General features: G+C 44.6%; 1 protein-coding gene across 2 annotated transcripts in view; it reads left to right on the forward strand.

Moving 5' to 3' along the window:
- The first annotated feature begins 386 nt into the window (after window positions 1–386).
- PEX6 (peroxisomal biogenesis factor 6) overlaps window positions 387–22,088 on the forward strand; it is a 369,373-nt gene continuing 347,671 nt past the window's right edge. For both annotated transcript variants that reach the window (XR_004538689.1, XM_033936158.1), the window contains exons 1-2: window positions 387–1,342; window positions 19,315–19,484. Coding sequence is in view for 1 of the 2 variants with exons in the window: in XM_033936158.1 (XP_033792049.1) it covers window positions 431–1,342; window positions 19,315–19,484 (1,082 nt within the window). In the remaining variant the exon portion in view is untranslated. The remainder of the gene's footprint in view (window positions 1,343–19,314; window positions 19,485–22,088) is intronic.

Below are 22,088 nucleotides of genomic sequence, written 5' to 3' on the forward strand. Positions count from 1 at the left end.
TCTCTGATATGCCTCCGGATATACCTGACTTTTCTCGACTTGCTAAGCTAATCTGAATGTCTTGTCTGTAACATCGCTCTTCCTCTGTAAACCGCTCTGAACTGTTGTGGTATACAAAAATAAAGTTATTATTCTTCTTATTAATATTTGAAAAGGAATAAACTTCTACTTTTATTAGTTAAGGAAAGGAGGGGGGGGAGAAAATGATTGTTTTCTGAATTATTTGTGCATTTAAAGTGCGTTTTGTAAAGTGTTTATGTTTCAATTCATTGTATTGCACTGTTAATATTTGAAAAGTACTAAAGAAATTGGGGGCGGGGCGGGGCGGGATGACGTTCGGTCCCGTCGGTTCTAATGGCAACGGACGTAGCGCGTGTTGTCAAGGCCTAAGTCACTTGAAGCCGACTTCCGGCGGAAGCCGCCGAGTGTCATGGCGGAGCTGGTGCTGCTCGAGCCCTTTCCCGCCGAGTTGTCTCCGCTGACGGCGCTGCTGGTGGCCGAGCCGACGGCGGCCTCGGGCGGGCCGCTGGTGGTGGCGCTTCAGGCGCCGGGGGAGCGCGGGCCTCGGCTGCTGGTGAGCGCCGTGCTGCGGGCTGCCGAGCCGGGCTCGCGCCGGGGCCCGGAGCTGCGGGTCTCGCGCCTCTTCCTGCGGCGCTGGGGGCTCGAGGCCGGGCAGCGGGTGGCGCTGGGCGCCGTGCTCCGCCCTCCGGCGCTGGGCTGGGCGCTGCTGGGCGCGCGGGGCCGGCGCGGCCTGCGCTTCGCCCTGTCCGAGCGGCTGGCGGCGGCGCTACGGGCCGGGCCGGTGCTGGCGCGGCGCGGGGAGCCGCTGGCGCTGCTCGACGACGACGAGCTGCTGCTGCTCGAGAGCCGTCCGGCGCTGCAGGGGCTGCTGGGGCCGCGGACTCGCCTGGCCGTCACCGAGCTGGGCGCCGCCTCGCCCCGGGGGGCCGCCGCCGCCCTCGGGCCCCGGCCGCTGGTGTCGGCCTTCGCGCGGCCGCCGGGCCGGGCCGCGCGCCTGAGGGCGGCGGCGGTGGACGCGGCGGCGCTGCTGCGGGACGGGCGCTTGCGGGAAGCGGGCGGCGGCGGGCGGCGGGACCGGGCGGCGGCGGTGTGGGTGAGCCGGCGTTGCCTGCTCAGCCTCGGCCTCTTCCACGGCGAGTGGGTGCGCTTGAGGGCGGGGCGGGGGCTGCGGGACGGCGCGGGGCCGAGCCACCTGGCCGTGCTGCTGGCGGCGGCCGGGGAGTCGCTGAGCTCGGCAGGCGAGGACCGGGCGCTGCTGTGCCACGCGCTCTGCTTCAACCTGTGCGGGGAGCTGGAGCCGGAGCTGGAGCTGCAGATCGAGGTGAGCGCTTTACAAATCGTTGGGGTGCAACCACCAATTCCCCAACTGCACCGTTTTGTGTCCTCTACCAAACCGTTGTGATTGATGGCGAGGAAACTTCAGCAGTCGTCAAACAGTTTTCTATATTCAACTCGATACCCCAAACAACATACCCGAGCCCGCCAATGGACTAGACTAGACCAGACCAGGAACCCAGTCGCAACCCCCACCCTCCACTCTACACGGCATATGCCGACGATGGGCAATTCATCCATCCCATCCACCTTAATAATCCTGAAGATGTAACTTTGAAAAAATAAAATCATGCTTAAATATTCAGAAACCAGAGTAGAATTGTCCAGATTGGAATGATGTGCACTAAAAAAGTGTCCTCCAATTCGTCTGGTAATATGATGATCTTTATTGTTCAAATGTCACATTCAGTGACTCAACGACTCGACATGTACATGCTTCAGCCATCAGGCCTGCCTCAGGAGTCTTAAAAATCGTGAATGATATACAAGTATGCTGGCACTCAAACAGATTTAACCAAAACTCGATCAAAGAGAAGTGTCATACTTATCACTACAGACTCTCCTCAAATTGGATTCTTCCCCAATTCAAATTGTATCAACCTTAAAATTGTTAGGAGTTACCCTTGACTGTAAGTTCAACTATCACATTTATATCAGCACTGTGGTACATAAGTGTTTTCATTGACTAAGAATGATCTGCGCTCTCTCTAAATTTCTTGAACCCTCATCTTTGAACACCCTGATTCACTCACTGGTGATCTCTTGCATTGATTATTGCAATGCTCTGTATAAAGGCACAACAAAAAAAGAAATAAGGCGGCTTCAGATTGTGCAGAACACATCGATTAAAATTATTTTCAATGCTAAAAAATATGATCATGTCACTCCCCTTCTAACCAAAGTGCACTGGCTACCAGTAGAGCACAGAATCAGTTATAAAATCTTATTACTAACATTTAAAATTCAAGTAACCAGCCAGAATTCAATCAACAGGCTTCTTATTCCATATAGCTCAATCAAAACTCTTCACTCAGTCGCACACAATCTCCTTACTATTCCTTCTTTAAAACATATAAATACAATGCGATCTAATATCTTCTCTGTTACTGCACACTCTCTGGAACTCCATACTAGAAGAAACATCCTTAAATCAATTCAGATATCCATCCTTCTATTGCTTGCACTATAAATCAATTCAAATCAAAATTAAAAACATTTCTGTTTACCGATGCATTCGAACTATAAGTATCCTTATACAAAATGCTTCTCTTCTATTATGTTCTTTCCCTTCCTCTTGTCTGTCCCTTTTTTGTTTTCTTTCCTCTCATCGTATTTCTACCCCACTTCCCTTTTGTCAGTGTTCATTTTGGTGTTTTTTTAATCTGCTCGTTGAATTAACAATCCCTTGTGATGTCCCTCTTTACTAATTTTGTAACCTTGTTTTAACGCTATATGTATTTTGTATAATCTTTTTTAGTGATGTACACCGCCTAGAAGTCTGATTAGGCGGTATAAGATATTTTTTTAGTAAACTTGATAAAACTTGATTATGCCCTTCCATGTATATTGATATTAGATCCCTAGTATGTGTCGAATTAGGATAAAAACTTTGTATCAAAAAAACTTGTACTGTAACTATGGCAAATTGTAACCTGTTTAACTGTATATTTTGTATACCAACCTGTAACCCATTCTGAGCTCTTTGGGGAGAATGGAATAGAAAATGAATTAAATAAATTCAGGTCAGGGTATGGTATCTTATATTTTTAAAAATTATAATCATTGTGGTTACCTCGTGATATTTCTACATTATATGTCTAACATTACGCCCTTGCTGGAGGATTCTTTGCAACTCCTCCAGCTTTGGAAAACTTTTCCTCTGTCGGTAGTAGGACGAGTGTCCCTGTATAATATGGTACTTTTCCCTAAATGGCTATACCGCTTTCAGGTTCTTCCCCTTTTTTTTTAAATAATTTTATATTTTATTCATTTTCACATCAAAGATCAAAAAGAGAAAACTTTGATACAGGCAACAAAATACATTCAGGAAATTATTATCAAGACATAAATTCCAGTACAATGATCATAGTCCACGTTAAGGGAGAGTGGAATCATACACAGTCAAGGGTAGTTGAATTAAAGAAAAACTAAACTCAGTCATATTTGCATATGCCTCAAATATACAGGGTTCTTTGGTTAATTACATTAGGGCCTAAGTAGTTATAATTATAGAGGGGTCAGGAGCCCTAATGGCAGCCTTACCTTCCAAGAAAAGTTGCAATTGTTCTGGATCATAAAAGATATACTTATTTGTTTGGTAGGTAATACAACATTTACAAGGAAACCTAAGTTGAAAGGTTGCTCCCACAGCCAAAACTGACTGACGAAATGTCAGAAATTTTTTACGTCTAAGCTGCGTCCACTTAGAAACATCAGGAAAAATTGCAATTTTGTGATTGTAAAATTCAACATTCTCAGTTCTATAATAAAGCCGAAGAAGAGCTTCTTTATCTTGTAAGAAAACAAACGTTACTAACAAAGTGGCTCTCGCTGAAATCTCAATCCGTGAAGATTCTAACATCCCAGTGAGATCTAATTCTCCGGGATGGATAGTTGACTTGTCCTTATCCTCTTCAACTATATTAAGATAATATAATTTTTGCAATGGTGGCATATTTGTCTCTGAAAATTTCAAAACTGAGGTCAAGAAAGAGTGAAAAAGTTCTCTCGGTGATAGTATTCTTGATACAGGAAAATTTAAAAGTCTCAAGTTTAAATTTCTATTTGCATTTTCTAAATTTTCAATTTTCCTGATCATTAAATTTTTCTCCTTCATTTGAGAGTTTGATATAAGTTTTATTTCAGAGACAGTCTTCTCAATGTTATCCATTCTAATTGATTGTTGTTGAATTTTCTCTTCACAATTATTAATTTGAACTGCAGTTTGTTGAGTTGAGGAAATAAATTGGGAGCATACCTGGTGAAGGCTCTCCATGGCTCCCCACAACGCCTCCATATCCACCACTTTCGGCTTAATCAGGGGTTTCAGAGGTTGAAGTGGAGAGAAGACTCCATTTCCCACACTTGTTGCTCCCTGAACGCCTCCTCCTCCCTCTGCGATTGCTGGTAACCCGGCATAACTTGTTCCACCTCCGGGGTCAAAGGCAGCATCATCGGGTCCAACAGGGATTCACTCCCCGACGTCTCCCGCTGACCCGCAGAACTGCCCGACATCATCCCGGGATGGGGAGGGATTACAGGACCCAGCGGGCTCAGCGAAAAATCACTGTCCAGTTTCGAGGTCTGCACCCCTCGGAAAGCGGATTCGCCCTGACCAAATGGAACAGCAAAAGCTGTTATTGCTGTCTGGCGTGTTGTCGACGAGGCAGAAGAAGCCGGGAGATCACTCCTCTGTTTACCCCTGCGCTTCGGCATTCTTTTGATATGGAAACCGGTAAGTAAATCTCCAAGGTAAAGCTAAGAACGCCGATGGAAGGGGAGCCTCTTACAAAACGTCTGTCCCTGACGCCATCTTGATTCGTTCTATCAGGTTCTTCCCCTTTTATTGTCACTTGCCCATAGGGTTCAACTTACTAGAGGGCTACAACGATATGTTTGGGGGGGCAAAAAACCTCGAATGACTTACTAGGCTTTGTCTTCCCAGAGATAGGGGAGGTTATGGATTGTTAAACATTCATTGGTACGTGATGGCCTGCCAAATGCGGCATATCAATGACTGGTTTCAGGGTACTTCTTATTTTTCTGTTACTGAACTGGAATTGTCCTTGTTATCCCCATATCATGTTAGTTATTTTCTACATAGTACAGCTCCGGCCCTTCACACCGTAGTGGCATACTATCCTATATTTGCCCCTGCGAGACAGACATGGCGTTGGGTGTGTGGTTGTTTGAAAATGTCACCTAAGATTTCTCCTTTTCTCCCACTTCAGGGTAATGGGGATTTTTTACCAGGTATGCAATCTATTGCTTTTCAGAGGTGGGCCACATCTGGTCTACGGTTCATTTTCAATTTTCAAATGTACACTGAAGGGGGTCAACTGACTTCGTTTGCTTCCTTGCAGCATACATTTGGACTTTCAGGCATAGAAGTTTTTGCATATTTACAAGCTAGGCATTATGTTTGTTCCCTATCAGCCTGTCATTTGACGGACACTTCTCAGGAAGCGCTTTCGGAGATGTTTAGTCTGTCTGCACAACAACAGATTCCTCTCTGTTTTCATCATGTGGGCATTAGAGATTGTCAACCAGGTCCCAATTTTACTATCTTGGCAGCAACTTGGGCAGATGACCTTCACTGTGAGCTTACTGCATGCCAGATACTGAAAGTGGTGAAAACTTTGAGGAAACTATCCTCCAACATTCTACACTGGGAATTGCAGCTTAAGTTTCTCCGTCGCCTATATATTTCCCCTACGTGAGCATGTCGGATGGGCATCACCCAGGTACATCACTGCCCAAAATGTACACAGGCACATGCCTCGTTGGGACGTATGTTTTGGGACATATGCCTGCGTATTCTACAATTCTGGCAGCAACTGGGTCACTACACTACTTCTCTCTGGGGTAGCCAGTGGACTCCAACTCCCAGAGCACTATTTGGATTTTACACTATTACTTCTCCCAAACCTAAAGGATTTTCAGCTTTTGTGGCTCGAGTGCTGTTACTTGGCAAGAAGGCAATTCTGTCTCAGTGGCTGGCCAGTGAACCCCCAACTTTCAGTCATTGGAGATCACTGATGATCCTACACGCTTATATGGAGCGCCAGCACTTTTCAGACCTAGACAATGGCCCTGGTTGCAGATTCTGTTTGATTTGGGAGCGCTTTTGGCAGAGTCATCTGCCTATTGCAAGAAGTCAGCTATTGAACTTATAATAAGAGTAGTCTTTTGTTTCCTGTCCTCGGGATCTCTTTTGTTTCTGTTTGGGGGGGGGGGAGTTCTGATATTACCTGTGCAAAATTTGTAAGTGTATTGCTTTGTACTGCTGCAGTTGTTTGCCTGTGCACTGAAACTTAATAAAAACATTTAAACATAAAAATTATTATCATTTCACACAGCATGTTTTGGCTGTTCCTTATTAGTAGATCCTCAACTTCTTATTTGAATTTTATACACAAAATATTTGAGGGATTCTTAATTATTTTGTATTTTCACTGATTGTTTTATAACATTATAAATCACATCAAACTGTTCTGGTATGTAGTGGTATAGAATAAACAATGTATGACTGTTTCAGCAGGCATATTTTAGTGATGAGAGCAAGTGCCTGCTCAGCATAATGAACCCTGATTAGACTTGCTTTTTTTTTTTTTTTTGTGAGATAAGAAATATAGTGTTAAGTATACTGGTCATTGGATAGGTGGTAAAATTCAGTTGTGGATTAGGAATTGGTTATCGGATAGAAAACAGGGTAGGGTTAAATGGTTATTTTTCTCAATGGAAGAGAGTAAACAATGGAGTGCCGCAGGGGTCTACTGGCACTGGTGCTATTTAACTTATTTATAAATGATCTGGAAATTGTAACGACAAGTGAGGCGATTAAATTTGCAGATGACACTAAACTGTTCAAAGTTGTTAAAACGCATGTGGATTGTGAAAAATGGCAGGCAGACCTTAGGAAATTGGAAGACTGGGGTCCAAATGACAGATGAAATGTAATGTGGACAAATGCAAAGTGATGCACATTGGGAAGAATAACCTGAATCACAGTTACCAGATGCTAGGGTCTACCTTGGGGGATAAGCGCCCAAGAAAAGGATCTGGGTATCATAATGCCCCTGTATTGCTCCATGGTGCGACTTCATCTGGACTATTGCATTCAGTTTTGCTCTCCTTATCTCAAGAAAGATATAGTGGCACTAGAAAAGGTTCTAAGAAGAGTGACCAAGATGGTAAAGTGGATGGAACTCCTCTCGTATGAGGAAAGAGTAAAACAGTTAGGGCTTTTCAGCTTGGAAAAGAGACGGCTGAAGGGAGATATGATTGAAGTCTACAAAATCCTGAGTGGAGTAGAACGGGTAGAAGTGGATCGATTTTTCACTCCGTCAAAAATTACAAAGACTAGGAGACATTCGATGAAGTTACAGGGAAATACTTTTAAAACAATAGGAGGTTATTTTTTCCACTCAGAGAATAGTTAAGCTCTGGAACTCGTTGCTAGAGGAGGTGGTAAGAATGGATAGCGTAGTTGATTTTAAGAAAGGTTTTGACAAGTTCCTGGAGGAAAAGTCTATAGTCTGTTATTAAGAGGTGGGGGAAGCCTCTGTCTGCTCTATCAGTAGCAATGACTATTGCTACTCCTTGGGTTTTGGCCAGGTACTAGTGACCTGGATTGGCCACAGTGAGAACGGGCTACTAGGCTTGAAGGACCATTGGTCTGACCCAGTAAGGCTATTCTTATATTCTTATGTACTGTGCCAGTTTGTAGTGATATATGATTTTAGCATTATGAATGTGATTTTGTTCTCTGCCCAATACAGTGAATTGAGTGGGTTGTTTTTTGTTTTTTTTTAATTTAAATTTTTTCAAAACAACAATTCACAAGCATAATCTTGTTCCATGAAATACAGAGAAAGAAAAAGAAAACAGATTCCACCAACTTAATATATCAAATTTGAACAAAACAATTCAAATTGAAAATTAAAGAAATAAATTTTTATCCCTTCCTTAGACCACTAAAAAAGGGGTGTGATAATCATATACAAGTTGGAGACATAAATTTAAGAATTTAATTTAAAGGAAAAGGCTTAATGAGGCACAGCTACCCTTCAATTTATTTTATCCTTTTCTACATCATACCTTGGTGATCCTTTAACTCTTAGTAATCTTTTTAACTTTTAGAAACTCCTTTAAATGTTCTGAAAAGAAGAAAACATATTTGACTCCCAAATACCTTACCAAACATTTACAGGGGTAAGCTAGAAGAAATGTAGCACCCAATTTAAGAGTTTCTTGTCTTAGGGAAAGAAATTCTTTCCTTCGCTCCTGAGTCACTTTAGAGACATCCGGATAAATCCAAATACGTTGTGCCCCAAATAATTTTTGAGAATTTTTAAAGTATAATCTTAAGATCATATTTAAATCTTGCTCAAAAACAAAGGATATTAGAAGTGTAGATCTTGCAGTATCTGGGTTCAAGGTTTGTTCCAAAAGAGCAGTAACATTGGCAAAGTCAATCTGTTCCTCTTGTCCATTATTTTTCTCTTGTTCAGCATTTTTTTCCTGAGGAAATTTTTTGTTTGGCAAATAATAAATCTTATTTAAAGGAGGAATATTTTCAGGAGAGATTCCCAAATTTTCAATCAAATATCTTTTGAAGAAATCAATAGGCGGAGTAACAGATGAAATTGGGAAATTCAATATACGAAGATTCAATCTCCTATTATAATTTTCAAATTGCTCTAATTTCCTATGTATAGAGGAATTATCTTTAATTATTGCTGTTTTAAACATTTGAAGCTGTTGTATATCCTCCTGTATCTGTTTGTTTTGGTTTGAGAAATCCAGTTTAACTGAGTCAATAGATTTAGTTAAAGTATCAATTTTAAAGTTAATATTTGTTACCTCCTCAGTATTTTTAGCCATAGAAGCCTCCATACGTTGCAGAAGCACCCAGATATCTCCCAAGGAAGCCTCCGATGGTGTAGGTGTAGATATGCTGATTGTTGGTTCTTTCAGCTTCCCTGCACTTGCTCGTTCCGGTCCAGCGCCCTCACCGGGCAGTCCCATGATTTCCCTTCCGGGGTCATGTTTCTCCCGCTGCTGAGTCCCGGCTGTAGCAGGACACCCGGGGACGAAAGGATCCGGAGGGGACAGAGATATTTCACTCCCCGAAAGGCAGAAAAGCTCTCCACCGCCTTCTCCCAAAACCGGGTCACCTCCTCTGATAACTCGGGTTGCCGTCGATTGAGTTGTAAAGAAACGTTCCCCCGTTTGCTGGATAGTTTGCTGCATGGGTGTCGAAGAGAGGGCTGGCGAGGGAATAGCCCTCAACACCCCTTTCCTTTTCGGCGGCATTGCACTCAAAAGAGAGGTAAGAGGAAAAAAAACTCCTTCAAACGTCCGGCAAACGTCCCGATCTTCTTACACCGCTTCACTGCGACTCACTCACCGCCGCCATCTTCTGAGTGGGTTGTAAATGTATTTATTCATTCAATTTTCTATACCGTTCTCCCAGGAGAGCTTAGAATGTATTACATGAATGTATTCAAGCATTTTTCCCCCGTCTGTCCCAGTGGGCTCACAATCTATCTAATGTACCTGGGGCAATGGGGGGAATTAAGTGACTTGCCCAGGTTCACAAGGAGTAGTGTGGGTTTGAACTTATTACCTCAGGGTGCTGAGGCTGTAGCTTTAACTATTGCGCCACACACTCCCCACTCCAAAAACATGTAAACTGAAAAGATTGTTATATGGTTAATGTGTTTGTGGAAGGCATGCATCCTCAAGTGCACCCAATCTTGATCTTTCTGGACCTCCTCATACATTATGCTTTCTCTGACATGTCCAGAAAATTAATGGATTAGAAGGCAGAGGAACAATTTTGCATATACAGTGGTGCCTCACACAACGAACTTAATTGGTTCCAGGAGCAAGTTTGTTATGCGAAAAGTTCGTTATGTGAAACGCGTTTTCCCATAACAATACATGTTAAAAAAAATAATTCGTTCTGTAGCATAAAATATGCTAAGATGACATAAAAAAAGATAAATTTATCTTGTTAGAGCTGGTGTTAGACACAACTGGGGACTGCAAAGTCCAGGCAGAGGCTTACGGCTCTCTTTGACCAGGGGGGACAGTTGCCCTAGTTGCACTACCCTAACCCTATTCCTGCTATGTGTGACTGTGGTACTCCCCAGTACCTTTTTAATCATCCCCCCTCGGTACCTTTTTTAATTCCTCCCATCTTTTCCAGCCAGTGGCGTACAGGCCAGAAGCGCAGAGATCAGGAGCAATTCCTCTGCACGCCTGTGTGGGCCCATGCCGATCTCCGAATGGCTGCAGTTAGTTCTTGTGAGTCCCGCGAGAGCTGGCTGCAGTTAGTTCTTGTGAGTCCCGCGAGAGCTGACTGCAGCCATTCAGAGATCAGCGCAGGCCCAGGCAGTAGCACAGAAGGCTTGCTCTTGATCTCTGCGCTTCTGGCTGGGAAATTTGTTAGACCACCAGTTACGAGTGAGCGGGTGAGATTAAAGTTGCAGCAGTGGTGGCTTTTTTAAAAAAATATGTGGCGGCGGGGGGAGGTTTAAAAATATGCGGTGGCGGCAGAGGCTTAAAAATATGCAGCAGCGGCGGCAGGGGGGTTTAAAATATGTAGCGCCACTGCACAGGGAGCCAGGCGGAGAGAGGGCAGTTAAGGATGCAGCTCGGGCGACTTCGTTGTGTGAAACGAAGTTCGTTGTGGGAAGCAAGACCTGAAGTTCGTTGTGCGCAGCGTTCGCTGTGCGAGGCGTCCGTTATGCGAGGCACCACTGTATGTTTTTATGGAATATTTTGGTCATTAAAAAATACCTCATTGTAATTCTGTTGGATCCTTTTATATTAATACCATTTCAGTGTTCTCCCCAGAAATTTTTTCCAGCCGGGTGGAATGAAAAAGTAGCCGGGTGGGGCGAGATGGGGAAATTTGGTGGTGAGGAAAATTAACTCCCTCTTTTACTAAGGTGCGCTAGCATTTTTAGCGTGCGCAAACCCCTGCGCTATGTGGGAAAACTAGCGCCAACTCAATGCTCAATTCCTCCGCGCGCTAAGCGCACACTAAAACCACTATCGTAACTTAGTAAAAGGAGCCCTAAATGTACACTATTTTTATTAGTTAATTATTATTATTTTCCAATGCTCAATATGACTTCCTTTTTTAAGGTTTGACACTTGTGCCAGAATATTTTTACTAAATTTAAGAAGTATTTGCCCTCTTTCAAATGGTATAGAGGTTTAAAAAAGGGAAAGGCATTAGGTTCAATCTAGCCATTTATTTCTGCATGAATTTAAACAACTAAAAAAAAAGATAAATATAGCTCATCCAGTCATACAAGAAATGGCTCTACAGCAGGGGTGCCCACACTTTTTGGGCTTGTGAGCTACTTTTAAAATGACCAAGTCAAAATGATCTACCAACAATAAAAATTTTTAAAAAACACAAAGCACACTGTATGCAGAGAAAATGTTAATTATCATTTATATTCCGCAGGTTTTCAAAGAGGTCAAGGCATACGATTCTATGCAATGTCACCTCAGGAACAATTATACAAAAATAGACAATATACCCCCTTCCTTTTTACTAAATCGCAATACTGGTTTTTAGAGAAGGGAGATGCACTGAATGCCCTGCGCTGCTCTCGATGCTCATACTCCCTATGCTAAAAACCACTATTGCGGTTTAGTAAAAGGGGGCCATAGTGCAAAATATAGACAGCAGATATAAATTCTTAAAAGAGACACATTTTGATCACTAAACTGAAAATAAAATCATTTTTCCTACCTTTTTGTCTGGTGATTTCATGAGTCTCTGTTTGCACTTCCTTCTTCTGACTATAAATCCAATATTTTTTCTTTCTGCCCCTCCCCTTTTCTTTCTGTCTCTTTCTTTCTCTCTCCCCCTGCACGCGCAAGCCATCCTGCCAATTTTTCCACTTCCCCGTTTCTTTCCCTATTCCCTAAGCCACCATGCCTATTTCTCCCTGCTTCCACGAGCCAGACCAGGAATGTACAAGCGCCGGACTCACAAGACTTCACCTCTGATGTCAATTCTTACGTCGGAGAGGAAGTTCCAGGCCTGTCAGGCAGCGATTGGCTGGCCCAGAACTACCTCTCTGACGTCAGAATTGACGTCGGAGGTGAAGTCTTGTGAGTCCGGCGCTTGTACATTCCTGGCCTGGCTCAGGGAGGCAGGAAGAAAAAGATTGCCAAGGCAACGCGATCGACTCGCATAGAAACATAGAAATAGACGGCAGATAAGGGCCCACGGCCCATCTAGTCTGCCCACCTTAATGTCCCTCCCCTACCTTTGCCCTGTGAATAGATCCCATGTGCCGATCCCATTTGGCCTTAAAATCAGGCACGCTGCTGGCCTCAATCACCTGTAGTGGAAGACTATTCCAGCGATCAACCACTCTTTCAGTGAAAAAGAATTTCCTGGTGTCACCTCGTAGTTTCCCGCCCCTGATTTTCAACGGATGCCCTCTTGTTGTCGTGGGACCCTTGAAAAAGAAGATATCTTCCTCCGCCTCGATGCGGCCCGTAAGATACTTGAACGTCTCGATCATGTCCCCCTCTCTCTGCGCTCCTCGAGCGAGTATAGCTGTAATTTGTCAAGCCGTTTTTCGTATGGTAGATCCTTGAGTCCCGAGACCATCCGGGTGGCCATTCTTTGCACCGACTCCAGTCTCAGCACATCCTTGCGATAATGCGGCCTCCAGAATTGCACACAGTATTCCAGGTGGGGCCTCACCATGGATCTATACAATGGCATAATGCTTCCGCCTTACGACTGACGAAACCCCTTCGTATGCAGCCCATGATTTGTCTTGCCTTGGACGAAGCCTGCTCCACTTGATTGGCAGACTTCATGTCCTCACTGACGATTACCCCCAAGTCTCGTTCTGCTACCGTTTTTGCTAGGATCTCGCCATTAAGGGTATAAGACTTGCATGGATTCTGGCTGCCCAGGTGCATAACTTTGCATTTTTTGGCATTGAAGTTGAGTTGCCATGTCCTAGACCATCGCTCCAGTAGGAGTAGGTCGTGCATCATGTTGTCGGGCACTGAATCTTCGTCTGTTGTGCATTTGCCCACTACATTACTCAGTTTGGCGTCATCGGCGAATAATGTTATTTTACCTCGAAGCCCTTCTGCCAAGTCTCTTATAAAGATGTTGAATAGGATTGGGCCCAAGACTGAGCCCTATGGTACTCCACTAATCACCTCCGTCATTTCGGAGGGGGTGCCATTCACCACCACCCTTTGGAGCCTACCTCCAAGCCAGCTCCCAACCCATTTCGTCAATGTGTTACCTAATCCTATAGAACTCATCTTGCTCAGTAACCTGCGGTGTGGTACGCTATCGAATGCTTTGCTAAAGTCCAGGTACACGATGTCCAGGGACTCCCCAATATCCAGCTTCCCCATTACCCAGTCAAAGAAGCTGATCAGGTTGGATTGGCAGGATCTCCCCTTAGTAAATCCATGTTGTCGGGGATCCCGTAGATTCTCCTCATCCAGGATCTTATCTAATTGGTGTTTGATTAGATTTTCCATTAGTTTGCTCACTATCGATGTTAGACTCACTGGTCTGTAGTTTGCTGTCTCCATCTTTGAGCCTTTCTTGTGGAGTGGAATGACGTTAGCCGTCCTCCAGTCCAACGGGACGCTGCCTGTACTAAGGGAGAGGTTGAAGAGCGCGGGCAGTGGCTCCGCCAAGACATCACTCAGCTCCCTAAGCACCCTGGGGTGCAGGTTGTCCGGCCCCATTGCTTTGTTAACCTTGAGCTTTGACAGCTCACCGTAGACACTGCTGGGCGTAAACTCAAAGTTACTAAACGGGTCAACTGAGCCAACCCTTGTCTGTAGCTGAGGGCCGAGCCCTGGCGCTTCTCGGGTGAAGACTGAGCAGAAGTATTCATTTAATAGTTGGGCTTTTTCCGAATCCTTTTCCACATAGTCTCCGTCTGGTTTCCTAAGACGTACAATCCCGCCTGAGTTTTTTCTTCTATCACTGATATACCTGAAGAAGGATTTATCTCCCTTCTGGATGTTCTTTGCTAGAGACTCCTCCATGAGGAATTTAGCCTCCCTGACTGCTGTTTTGACGGCTTTTGATTTGGCCAGGTAGTCTGCTCTAGAGTCCTGCTTCCCTGATTGTTTGTAAGAGATGAATGCTTTTTTCTTCTCCTTGATCAGGTCTGAGATCTCCGCAGTAAACCACTGTGGCTTATTGTTCCTTCGCCATTTACTTACTGATTTTACATAGCGGTTTGTTGCTTCTTGTATGGTTGCTTTCAAAGTCGACCACATGTCTTCCACGTTATCGGTTTCTTCTTGGCTTTGTAGCACCTGGTGAACGAAGTCTCCCATTTCTTTGGAATTTGAGGACTTTGGTTAGTGTAGTAGATTTAGTGAAACCTTTCCTGATATTGAACCATACCATGTTGTGGTCACTGGAGGCCAATGTGTCGCCCACCGAGACCTCTGTGACACTTTCTCCATTGGTAAGTATCAGGTCCAGTATTGCCTGATCCCTTGTCGGTTCCAACACCAGTTGCCTGAGGCTTGCTCCTTTCATAGAGTTTAATAGCCTCCTGCTGCTGCCGGAAGCAGAGGTAAGTGTAACCCAATCCACATCAGGCATGTTGAAGTCACCTAGCAATACTGTGTCCCCACGCAAGGTGATATTTTCTATATCTTCGATTATTTCCATATCCAGGTCATCCTGTTGTCTTGGGGGTCTGTAAATTACGCCAAGATACAAGCATTTGTCCTTCCCTCTGGCCAAATTAACCCAAAGGGATTCCCCAGTATACTGGACATCTGAGATTCTCGTGCCCTTAATGTCATCTTTAGTATATAATGCTACACCCCCTCCCTTCCTACCCTCTCTGTCCCGGCGAGGCAAGTTGTAACCCGGTATGACCATGTCCCACCCGTGGGAGTCTGTGAGCCAGGTTTCGGATATCGCCACCACATCCAGGTCGGCATTCCTTATTTCTGTTTCCAATTCCAGGATCTTGTTTCCTAAACTGTGTGCGTTGACGTACATAGCCCTCCATGTTATATTTTTGTTATGTCTCAGTGGGGATATTCCTGTTTGAGCTATTTGCCTTTGCGATCTACTGGTCGATTGTGCTCGATCATTTGGGCACCCCTGCTGTTATGGTATCCTGTCCTGACCTGAGGAAAGGGTTTAGTCTCCAAAAAACTGCCTTATTTCCATTTTCTATTTATAAACTTTAATCAATAGATACAATACTACTTGATTCTACACAAAGCAACAAAAACATTTTTTTCTACCTTTTGTCGTTTCTGCTTTAATCAACTTGTCTTCACTCTTCTTTCTAGCCAGCATCTGTCCGCTCTGTTTTCCATGCAGCATCAGCCCCTTCCATCCACTGTCCGCCCTCTCCCCGTTCCATATGGCATCTTCCTCTTTTTATGCTCCTTCAATAAACTGTCTATCTTGTGCCCCTTCTCTTCTCCTTTGTACATGATTGATTTCAGCTCTGCCACCTCTCCATTTTTCTCTCTCTGTCAGCACCCCGTCCCCTATGCTCTGGCAACTCTCTCTTCTCCTTTCTTTCCTTCGCACCCCACAGTCTGGTATCTTCCCTTCCCTGATTCTCTGGCATCTCACTTCTTTCCTTTTCTTCCATCTCTCCCTCCCCCTCCATGCTCTGACATCTTTTCCTTCCTTTCCCCCTTCCTTTTCCCTTGGTCTGGCATACTTTCCTTCTTCCCTCCAATCCCTGGCATCTCGTTTCATTCCCTCCCTCATCTTCTTTCTCCCTCCAGTTGGGTGCAGCAAATCTCTCCCCCTCTGCTCCCTTTCCTCCTTCTGTCACCCAAGGCCTGGCGTCATGAACTTCTTCAGGCAGCAGCATTCACAATTCGCTGCTGTTGCCAGCTTCGGGCCTTCTTCTCTGTTGGGTCCTGCCTTCATAGAAACAGAAGTAGGCAGGACCCGGCAGAGAGGAAGGCTTGAAGCTGGCAACAGCAGTGGATTGTAAATGCTGTTGCTAGCCAAAGAAGTTCATGATGCCCGGCCGAGCACCCGGGGCAGACTGCTACTCTCCCCCCCCCCCCACAACCCTCCTATCTCTCCCTCCCTCCCATCACGAGACTCTAAACAGCACTTCTCTACTCTAAGCAGGGTGCTTCAGGGCTTTCTCCTGCCATGATTCCCTCTGGCACATCACTGATGAGGGAAGGAGGGAGAGATAGGAGGGTCGGATTGGGTTGGCGGGGGTGCCCAGGATGATGATGAGGCTGCTGCTGCTGCCAGCGAATCCAGCAAGGGTGAGGCCCCAAAGCACAGCACTGGCGGGCCCCCCCTGACCATTTTAGGCCCTAGGCCTGTGCCTACTGAGCCTATCCTTTAATCCGGCCCTGCTTCCCCCCCCCCCCCATATGCCCTGACATCTCTCTCTTCCACTCCATGGTATGGTATCTCCTTTCCCTCCCTCCCATGGTCTTTGCATCTCTTTCCTCCTTTTCCTGATCTTCCTTCTCCCTCCTTCCCTCTCTCTCCCCAGTTGGGTGCAGCAGCATTTCTCTTCCCCTCCCCCCATTGGGTACAGCAGTATCATCAGCATTTCTCTTTCCTCCCCCCAATTTGGTACAGCAGAAGCAGCATTTCTCTTCACCCTCCTCCCTAATTGGGTGCAGCAGCATGACTCTTCCACCTCCCCCTATTGGGTACAGCAGCAGCAGCATTTCTCTTAACCCCCCACCCCAATTAGGTACAGCAGAAGCAACAGCATTTATCTTCCTCCTCCCCCTCTAATTGGGTACAGCAGCATTTCTCCTCCCATTCACCCTCCCCCCCGTCTCACACACCCGGCAGATTTGCTACAGACAAAGGCAAGTTGCAAGTTTCCCTTCGTCGCTGACCTATCTCCCAAAGGTCAGCAACAGAGGGAAGCTTACAACTTGCTGCTCTTGCTTACTTCAGGCCTTTCTCGTTGCCGGGTCCTGCCTTTGCGGAAACAGAAAGTAGGCAGGAGACGCAGAGGGGACCACCTCCGAGGGGGACCCCGTCCTCTACACCCTCTGCACCCCGCAGCTGGAGAGTCACCAAAAGTGGGGCTGACTTATACTGCTTGTCCATGGAGAAAGCGAAGTTACTTACCTGTAACGGGAGTTCACCGTGGACAGCAGGATAAGACAGCCACACTGACCCTCCCTCCTCCCCTAAGGGGTAACACTGCAATAAGACTCAAGCTAGGGAAATCACTGGATTAGTGAGGATCAACACAGGTATATATAGGGCTACCTGCACATGCTCAGATGAGGCTCCCAAAAGCCTCACCTGAGCTCTGGGAGAGCAAGTCCGAATTGGGAACGTAGATTACGTCACCAAAAGTGTGGCTGACTTATCCTGCTGTCCACAGAGAACGCCCATTACAGGTAAGTAACTTCGCTTTCTCTGCCCATTTCTCTAACTGACACAAGTCACTCTGGAGTTCCTCGCTATCCTTCTGCGATCTGATTGCCCAGCATAGCTTTGTGTCATCTGCAAACTTGATGATCTCACTTGGATGTTTCTTCTTCTAGGTCACTGATATAAATATTAAATAAGATCGGCCCAAGTACCGAGCCCTGGGGTACACCACTAGTCACTTTCTCCCAGTCGGAGAACTTCCCATTTATGCTCACTCTCTGTTTTCCGTTTTCCAACCATTTGCCTATCCATCTTTGTACATCCCCCTCTATTCCATGGCTTTGTAGTTACCTGAGAAGTCTTTCGTGTGGAACTTTGTCGAACGCTTTCTGGAAGTCTAAGTATATTATGTCCACCGGTTCTCCACTGTCAATTTGTTCGTTCACGGTCTCAAAAAATTGAAGTAAATTCGTTAAATGTGATTTCCCTTTCCTGAAGCCATGTTGATTGGCTTTCATCAGGTCGTGTATATCCAAGTGCTGGACTATGCTATCTTTAATCAGTGCTTTATCCATCTTTCTAGGGACAGACGTAAGGCTCACAGGTCTGTAGTTGACCGGTTCTCCTCTCGATCCTTTTTTGAAAATTGGCGTGACATTCGCTATCTTCCAGTCGTCCGGTATCTGTCCAGTTCTAAAAGACTCTTGGGTGAATTCCATCCAGTCCAGTGGATTTGTCACTCTTACGTTTGTCAATCTGGTAGTATATCTGGTCCAAGTCCACTTCTACTGTGGGAGGCTGTCTTCTATTACTCCTTTAAACACTTCCACTGCTTCTGGTATTGTTGCGGTATCCTCCTTCGTAAAGATGGACGCGAAGAAGGAATTTAGTCTGTCTGCAATTTGTTGTCTTCCTTGATGTACCCTTTTCTTCCCTGTTCGTCTAGGGGTCCCACCACCTCTTTTGCTGGTTTTTTCCCTTTTACGTATCTAAAGAAGGGCTTGAAGTTTTTGGCCTCTTGTGCTATTTTCTCCTCATAGTCCTTTTTTGCATCCCTCACTGCCTTGTGACATTTCTTCTGATCATCTTTATTTTTGTTCCAAGCTTCGGTTGTTTTCGTGCATTTCCATTTTTTGAAAGAGTCCTTTTCTTTTATGGCTTCCTTCACCTGTCTGGTAAGCCATGCCGGTTCTCCTTTGCCTTTAGTTCGCCTTTCTTTGGTAATCCGCGGAATGTAAAGATTTTGTGCTTCCGTGATAGTATTTTTCAGTTTGTCCACCTTTTTCCTGAGCCATTGTGCTACCATGACTCTCATGTGATCGTATTTACCCTTTTTAAAGTTTAAGGTTTTGGTACGTTTCCCGATGTCAAGTTTAAAGTTGATCATGTTGTGATCGCTCATCCCCAGTGGGAGTGGGACCGTGACTTCTACTTCTTTTGTCGATCCCGTGAGGCCATTTAGGACCAAGTCCAAGGTGGCGTTGCCTCTTGTCGGCTCTCTTACCATTTGTTCCAGGAAGCAATCCCCTAGCGCCTCCAGTAATATCTGATATAATTTTGTGTGTAAAAACCAAGATGTTTTAAAAAAACAGGAAAATATTGTTTGGGGGGAGATTCTGCAGGATGTTGTACATTTTATTTCATTTTATGTGATAACTTGCAATTATACCATCAGTTTCAGTGGAGAATAATCCCAGTCTGAGTTAAGTGCTGTGCTAAATCTTATGTTCTGCCTGCTCTTAATTCATGCTTTAATTGCTGATAAATTCTTCTAATTGCCTCTGTTGAGTTGTAGGTTCAGCTTTGCACAATATGGTCAGAAGCTAATGACTGTTTTCTTCCTCTAACAGAGATACTGTGGGGAGCTTTTTATGGAAAAAAATGAGATGAAAGAAAGTCATTCTTCTTTGTCCATCCCACCGGTTGCCAAGGAACTATACATAGAGATAGTGGCCTCACCTACATACAACATCAAAGAGGATTACAGTGAACATCTGTACCACTACTTCCAAACTCCAAGGTCAGCTTCCAACAGAGAGATAGGCATCTCGGCCTGTGAAAATATGTAACATTCCCAGACTGGAACATTAAGGGTTCCTTTTACGAAGCCGCGATAGCGGCTTTAACACGCGCGACTTATAATCACGTGCTATCCCCTGCGCTAGCCGAAAACTGCTGCCTGCTCAAGAGGAGGCGGTAGTGGCTAGCGCGTCCTGCGGTTTAGCGCGCGCTATTACGTGCGTTAAACCGCTACTGCGGTTTCGTAAAAGGAGCCCTAAGTGACTATCAAACACACACAAAATCCAGCTAAGAAAAAAGGGCTGAATATAGCAGCAAACTCTGGGGTCTCAGCCTTCAGCCAGCTCTCACAGCATTATGTTCATGTTTCTAGCTTTATTTCATTTTGTATTGCACTGATAATCTAATAAAAGTTTTGGAAAACATAAAAAACCCAACAGAAACCCCCAAAAACTTCTCTTATATACACCACACCATTGTTTAAACAAAAAAAAAAAGTTTTTTTTTAAATTGCACAAATTAATATAGCTGCATTTTAAAATGTTTAAGGGCACATATGCTGGAAGTGATGATTAAGCAAAATGTTCAAAGTTTCTTAACCTAATTGCCAGCTGTGCAGAACACCCTGGCTTGGATTTACTTGAGCCCCTTGAAAGGGCCACAGCTTGAATTAAAATGAGTTTCAAGAAGAGCAAAAGCATTTTTTGCACCTGGCCCCTTTGTGGAATGACCTTCATTATATCCAGACAGAGTAAGTTTAAAATACTATTGAAAATCTTAAGCTTTTAATATGGATCTAGGGGATGATGATAAAGTTCCGTATTTTTCGGACCATAAGATGCACCCACCTGTAGAGGAGGAAAAACCAAGAAAAAAAATTTGGTTCAGAATTTTTTTCTTCTTGGTTTTTCCTCCTCTACACATAGATGCGTCTGGTGCTGGGAAGCCTGTAGCCCAAAGCCACCCGAAGAAGCAGCCCGAAGTCCCCCCCCATACCTTTTTAAAGTGGTGATGGTCCAGCGTGGTATCCTGGTGGACAACTGCCTTTGCAGAGCGACGCACAATGCAGGAGCATGACCTTTGCACTTTCTGCACCGCTCTGTGATTGGCTGCAGTCAGTAACTGACTGCAACCAATTGCAGAACAGCGTGGGACCAGGCAGGAAGCGCAAAGGTCACGCTCCTGTTTTGTGCGTCGCTCTGCAAAGAAGCAGCCGTCCATGCTGGACCACCGCCATTTAAAAAAGGTACTGGGGGAGGGGGCGCATGGTGTATTTAAACTGTCAGAGAAAACATAGCATCAGCTGTGTACTCTTTTAAACCGGACAGCTGATGCTATGTTTTCTCTGACAGTTTAAATTCTCAGCACCGACAGCGTTCTTTTGACAATGTTACCACATCGCAAACTTGAAGCATTCTATCAGCATTGAAAAGGTTTTTCAGTTTACATATAATAGGGTCTCCTGAAGAAGGAATCGAAACGGGGCCACGTAGAGACCCCGAACCTGTTATAAACTGAATTATCAAGCTGCTCTCAATTTTCTCACAGAGCGATGTTCATTTGAAAAGATTTGTAAAGATAAGAAAAAACAAAGTATTTTCATACAAGTGTTTGAAAGACTGTAAAGACATTTATTTATTTATTTATTTTTGTAATCAAACTTGGAGCGTAACCAGCACTAATAAAGTTGCAACGACTGAAAAGTATACTTTGGTTCATCACTAGAGGGCGCAACTCTCTTCTTGAAGAACTCTATACCTCTGAGTGACTTTCAAACGTGACGGTTGCAATCCTGAAGTTTGGTTACCAATTTGAATGAGAAGACAGTTCTTTTGTTTGAACTCTAATATTTTTCTGACTTCCACTAGTATTTAACTATTAGTACCCCAGTGACATTATAAAGAAAGTATTTTTCATTCAGCATGTGCTAAAAACGCTAGCGCACCTTAGTAAAAGGAGCCCTAAGTGTCCAGTAATGAAATAAAGTTGAGAAAAACTTATCTTTGGTTATAATTCTTTGGCCTTGACGTGCCATGTTTCTAATCTAATCTAAACCTTAAGTTTATATACCGCATCATTTCCATGAGTATGGAGCTCGACACGGTTTACAAGAACTTAAATAATAGGTAGAAAAGAAGAAAAAGGTTTACATGAACTTATGTGTAGAAGGGAGGAGAAAAAAGGGGGGAGGATAGAGTTACAATTTGGTGAAAAGCCAAGTTTCCAGTTGTTTGCGGAATAATTGAAGGGAGCCCAGGTTCCGCAACGGGATGGTGAGGTCGTTCCAAAGACCTGTGATTTTGAAGAGAAGGGATTTTCCCAGTTTGCCTGCATAGTGGATGCTGCGTAGAGAGGGGAAGGCTAGTTTATACCTTTGGGCAGTTCTGGAGGAGTCAGGACTGGAGGAGTTGAAAGATAGTGGATAAGGGGAGGGAGGATGCCGTGAATGATCTTAAAAGCCAGGCAGGAACATTTGAAATGTTCATCAGGAACATTTCAAATCTTCATCAGGAAGCCAAATGGAAAAGATAAATAAGACAAAAAGTCTCGCATACAGGGTGTCAATCTCTCAAGAGCTTTACAAAACAGACTTTTAAAGAAAAAC

Source organism: Geotrypetes seraphini, chromosome 3 (genome assembly GCF_902459505.1).
Source record: "Geotrypetes seraphini chromosome 3, aGeoSer1.1, whole genome shotgun sequence".
Lineage (NCBI taxonomy): Eukaryota > Metazoa > Chordata > Amphibia > Gymnophiona > Dermophiidae > Geotrypetes > Geotrypetes seraphini.